Genomic DNA, 5000 nt, shown 5'->3' with positions numbered 1-5000 from the left:
GTTCCCTGATCAGTTTCCTGTCTGTAGTCCTGTTCCCTGATCGGTTTCCTGTCTGTAGTCCTGTTCCCTGATGGTTTTCTGTCTGTAGTCCTGTTCCCTGATCGGTTTCCTGTCTGTAGTCCTGTTCCCTGATCAGTTTCCTGTCTGTAGTCCTGTTCCCTGATCGGTTTCCTGTCTGTAGTCCTGTTCCCTGATGGTTTTCTGTCTGTAGTCCTGTTCCCTGATCGGTTTTCTGTCTGTAGTCCTGTTCCCTGATCGGTTTCCTGTCTGTAGTCCTGATCCCTGATCGGTTTCCTGTCTGTAGCCCTGATCCCTGATCGGTTTCCTGTCTGTAGTCCTGTTCCCTGATCGGTTTTCTGTCTGTAGTCCTGTTCCCTGATCGGTTTCCTGTCTGTAGCCCTGATCCCTGATCGGTTTCCTGTCTGTAGTCCTGTTCCCTGATCGGTTTTCTGTCTGTAGTCCTGTTCCCTGATCGGTTTTCTGTCTGTAGTCCTGTTCCCTGATCGGTTTCCTGTCTGTAGTCCTGATCCCTGATCGGTTTCCTGTCTGTAGCCCTGATCCCTGATCGGTTTCCTGTCTGTAGTCCTGTTCCCTGATCGGTTTTCTGTCTGTAGTCCTGTTCCCTGATCGGTTTCCTGTCTGTAGTCCTGATCCCTGATCGGTTTCCTGTCTGTAGCCCTGATCCCTGATCGGTTTCCTGTCTGTAGTCCTGTTCCCTGATCAGTTTCCTGTCTCTGCAGTCGTGCCCTCCTCCCCCACCATGGCGGTTTCTAACTGTAACTCGTCTCATGGGGTCTTCTCCTTCTCGGCGGCGGTCAAACAGAAGAGCGCCTTTGCTCCGGTGGTCCGACCGTCAGCCTCCCCTCCCCCCAACTGCACTGGGAACAACAACGGACTGCAAGGTGACCCCCCCCCCCTTCACACATCATCACATGTTATTACATATCATCATATTTCCAATAAAACATCACCATCATTACATCTATAAATATACTGTATATATACATACAGTATATATATGCAGTATATATACATACAGTATATATACTGTATGTATATATACTGTATATATACATGCAGTATATATACTGTATGTATATATATGTATATGTATATATATATACTGTATGTATATATATACAGTATATATACATACAGTATACATATGCAGTATATATACATACAGTATATATACTGCATGTATATATACTGTATGTATATATATGTATATGTATATATATATATACTGTATGTATATATATACAGTATATATACATACAGTATACATATGCAGTATATATACATACAGTATATATACTGCATGTATATATACTGTATGTATATATACAGTATATATATACAGTATATATACTGTATATATACTGTATATATATACAGTATATATACATACAGTATACATATGCAGTATATATACATACAGTATATATACTGCATGTATATATACTGTATGTATGTATATATACTGTATGTATACTGCATGTATATATACAGTATATATATACATACAGTATATATATATATACTGCATGTATATATATATATACAGTATATATACATACATACAGTATATATATATATATATATATACTGTATGTATATATACTGTATGTATATACATACATACAGTATATATACATACATACTGTATATATATATATACTGCATGTATATATATACTGTATATATATATATACATGCAGTATATATATATATACAGTATGTATATATGTATATATATATATACATACAGTATATATACATACAGTATATATATATATATATATATACTGTATGTATGTATATATATACATACATACAGTATATATACAGCAGCTTCAGCGTTATCAGTTTCTGGTGTTTTATCTTTTATAAGTTTGTTTTTTGAGTTAAATGATTTCTTTATTGTATTTTATAAACTACTGAAATGTTTTGTGTAGTTTGGGCTGTATTGAAGCTGTAGTTTGGGCTCTATTGAAGCTGTAGTTTGGGCTCTATTGAAGCTGTAGTTTGGGCTGTATTGAAGCTGTAGTTTGGGCTGTATTGAAGCTGTAGTTTGGGCTGTATTGAAGCTGTAGTTTGGGCTGTATTGAAGCTGTAGTTTGGGCTGTATTGAAGCTGTAGTTTGGGCTGTATTGAAGCTGTAGTTTGGGCTGTATTGAAGCTGTAGTTTGGGCTGTATTGAAGCTGTAGTTTGGGCTGTATTGAAGCTGTAGTTTGGGCTGTATTGAAGCTGTAGTTTGGGCTGTATTGAAGCTGTAGTTTGGGCTGTATTGAAGCTGTAGTTTGGGCTGTATTGAAGCTGTAGTTTGGGCTGTATTGAAGCTGTAGTTTGGGCTCTATTGAAGCTGTAGTTTGGGCTGTATTGAAGCTGTAGTTTGGGCTGTATTGAAGCTTTAGTTTGGGCTGTATTGAAGCTGTAGTTTGGGCTGTATTGAAGCTGTAGTTTGGGCTGTATTGAAGCTGTAGTTTGGGCTCTATTGAAGTTGTAGTTTGGGCTGTATTGAAGCTGTAGTTTGGGCTGTATTGAAGCTGTAGTTTGGGCTCTATTGAAGCTGTAGTTTGGGCTCTATTGAAGCTGTAGTTTGGGCTCTATTGAAGCTGTAGTTTGGGCTGTATTGAAGCTGTAGTTTGGGCTGTATTGAAGCTGTAGTTTGGGCTCTATTGAAGCTGTAGTTTGGGCTCTATTGAAGCTGTAGTTTGGGCTGTATTGAAGCTGTATTGAAGCTGTAGTTTGGGCTGTATTGAAGCTGTATTGAAGCTGTAGTTTGGGCTCTATTGAAGCTGTAGTTTGGGCTATGTTCAAGCTGTAGTTTGGTGTAGTTTTGGCTGTATTGAAGCTGTAGTTTGGGCTATGTTTAAGCTGTAGTTTGGTGTAGTTTGGGCTATGTTTAAGCTGTAGTTTGGGCTATGTTTAAGCTGTAGTTTGGTGTAGTTTGGGCTCTATTGAAGCTGTAGTTTGGGCTATGTTTAAGCTGTAGTTTGGGCTCTATTGAAGCTGTAGTTTGGGCTATGTTTAAGCTGTAGTTTGGTGTAGTTTGGGCTATGTTTAAGCTGTAGTTTGGGCTCTATTGAAGCTGTAGTTTGGGCTATGTTTAAGCTGTAGTTTGGGCTCTATTGAAGCTGTAGTTTGGGCTATGTTTAAGCTGTAGTTTGGTGTAGTTTGGGCTATGTTTAAGCTGTAGTTTGGGCTATGTTTAAGCTGTAGTTTGGTGTAGTTTGGGCTATGTTTAAGCTGTAGTTTGGGCTATGTTTAAGCTGTAGTTTGGTGTAGTGTGATGCAGTGTAGCTTTAAGTGTCAACAGGAAGCTGACGCACACATCTGAGCATAATTCAATCTGAAGCTTTATTTAAAATATTTATTGCAGACACTATAATCTGTATCATCCCACTGAAGTGTGGACAGGAAATAAGAAGCTCTTTGTGTTTAGAGGTTTTAATCATTCACTGATACTACACACACACACACACACACACACTCGGGTGGATAACCTGAGTACTGTTAGTATAGCATGCAGAGTGACAGGCCAATCCATGTTTTATTCACTACAACCCACAGATACATCCTATAAACACACACACATGCACAGACACACACACACACAACCACACAGTCATTGTGATGTCAGTGTTTCTGACAGAGAGGTTTGTCGAGTGTTAAATATTCATGTTGCTCTCCGCCTTTGCCAAGGCAGAAAGGCCATACAGTGTGTGTGTGTGTGTGTGTGTGTGTGTGTGTGTGTGTGTGTGTGTGTGTGTGTGTGTGTGTGTGTGTGTGTGTGTGTGTGTGTGTGTGTGTGTGTGTGTGTGTGTGCCTGCAATCCATTTGCAGCCCTCACAGCACCAGATGGATGAACTCAGTATAAATGTTATTAATAGTTGTATCTGCAGCGACAGAAACACTCACAGAATAAAGAGATCAAATAAATTCCTTCAAAATAAAAATAATCTGCATTCAGTCGATAGTGTTGCTATGTCTGTGTGTTGTCTACACCAGTATGTTAGATATACTGATGCTCTCAGACTGTCAGCTGCTCTCTGGAGTTCTCCAGCAGGTAAACACACACACACACACACACACACACACACACACACACACACACACACACACGCACACACCACGGGCTTGTGTTTTCAGTGAACACTCTGTCTTCTGTCAGTATGTTACAGGAACATCTCTTCTCCTTCCTCAGACTCAACATCAGTCAAAATGAATCTGAGTTTCCTCTAGCTATCATTGTTTGTATTTTGGGCTTTTATTGTGAAGGTCAGCAGGAAGCAGTTGTTCTGGTCCTCTCTAACCCTCTCTTTTTACCTCTGTCTCTGCAGCCATGTCTGGCCTCGTCGTTCCTCCCATGTGAAACCACTTCCTGTCGCTCTGACTCCTCCCCTTCAGTCACGACCACCAATCACCTCAGAGGAGGTGGGCAGCAGCCCACCAATCAGGACAGAGCATCCATCAAACTTTGTCTCTGATTGTATGAAAAGAGTTTGACTGTCAAGTCAGTGAAGGAGCACGAACGTAATTTCCAGATGTAAGATGCATTGTACGATCATTTTGACTCTACGATGTTTGATTATTGAACTCAACAGTGAGAGACTTTCCCATCTCTGGATGATGACATCAAAGCTGAGCTTGATTCTGATTGGCCGATAAAGACACTCCAATGAAAACGTTTGCAGGATTTAAATTCCTGAAACCTCAGCTGCTGTCGGCCAATCAGAGCCCAGTGTTCATGTCTGCATGTGACTTGTGAGCGCACAGTGAAACATCGTTAAAAGAAGAATAACCAATGAGAATGATCCACTCCCTGACCACGCCCCTCCTCCCTTTAGCCCCGCCTCGAACCTGTCTGTGTTTTGTTTCTTACTTGTGTTCTGTTCTGCTCACTCTGTGAAATGAATCCTGCATCCTGATAGGCTACTGGTAATGTCTGTCTTCTTGTTCAGAGTTGTCTTTTTATTCTAGCTCCTCCTCCTTC

At 40.3% G+C, this 5000-nt stretch overlaps 1 protein-coding gene across 3 annotated transcripts in view; it reads left to right on the top strand.

Annotated features, from left to right (window-relative positions):
- The window catches only part of ebf3a (EBF transcription factor 3a), a 51463-nt gene that overhangs the window by 45849 nt on the left and 614 nt on the right, over positions 1–5000 (top strand). For all 3 annotated transcript variants that reach the window (XM_063893999.1, XM_063894000.1, XM_063894001.1), the window contains 2 exons: positions 741–902; positions 4348–5000. The exon at positions 4348–5000 is cut by the window's right edge and continues 614 nt beyond it. In XM_063893999.1, the coding sequence (XP_063750069.1) occupies positions 741–902; positions 4348–4379 (194 nt within the window). In that variant the 3' untranslated portion in view covers positions 4380–5000. The remainder of the gene's footprint in view (positions 1–740; positions 903–4347) is intronic.

This window comes from Eleginops maclovinus, chromosome 10, assembly GCF_036324505.1.
Source record: "Eleginops maclovinus isolate JMC-PN-2008 ecotype Puerto Natales chromosome 10, JC_Emac_rtc_rv5, whole genome shotgun sequence".
In the NCBI taxonomy this organism is placed as follows: Eukaryota; Metazoa; Chordata; class Actinopteri; order Perciformes; family Eleginopidae; genus Eleginops; species Eleginops maclovinus.
This window is presented reverse-complemented; position numbering and strand designations above follow the sequence as displayed.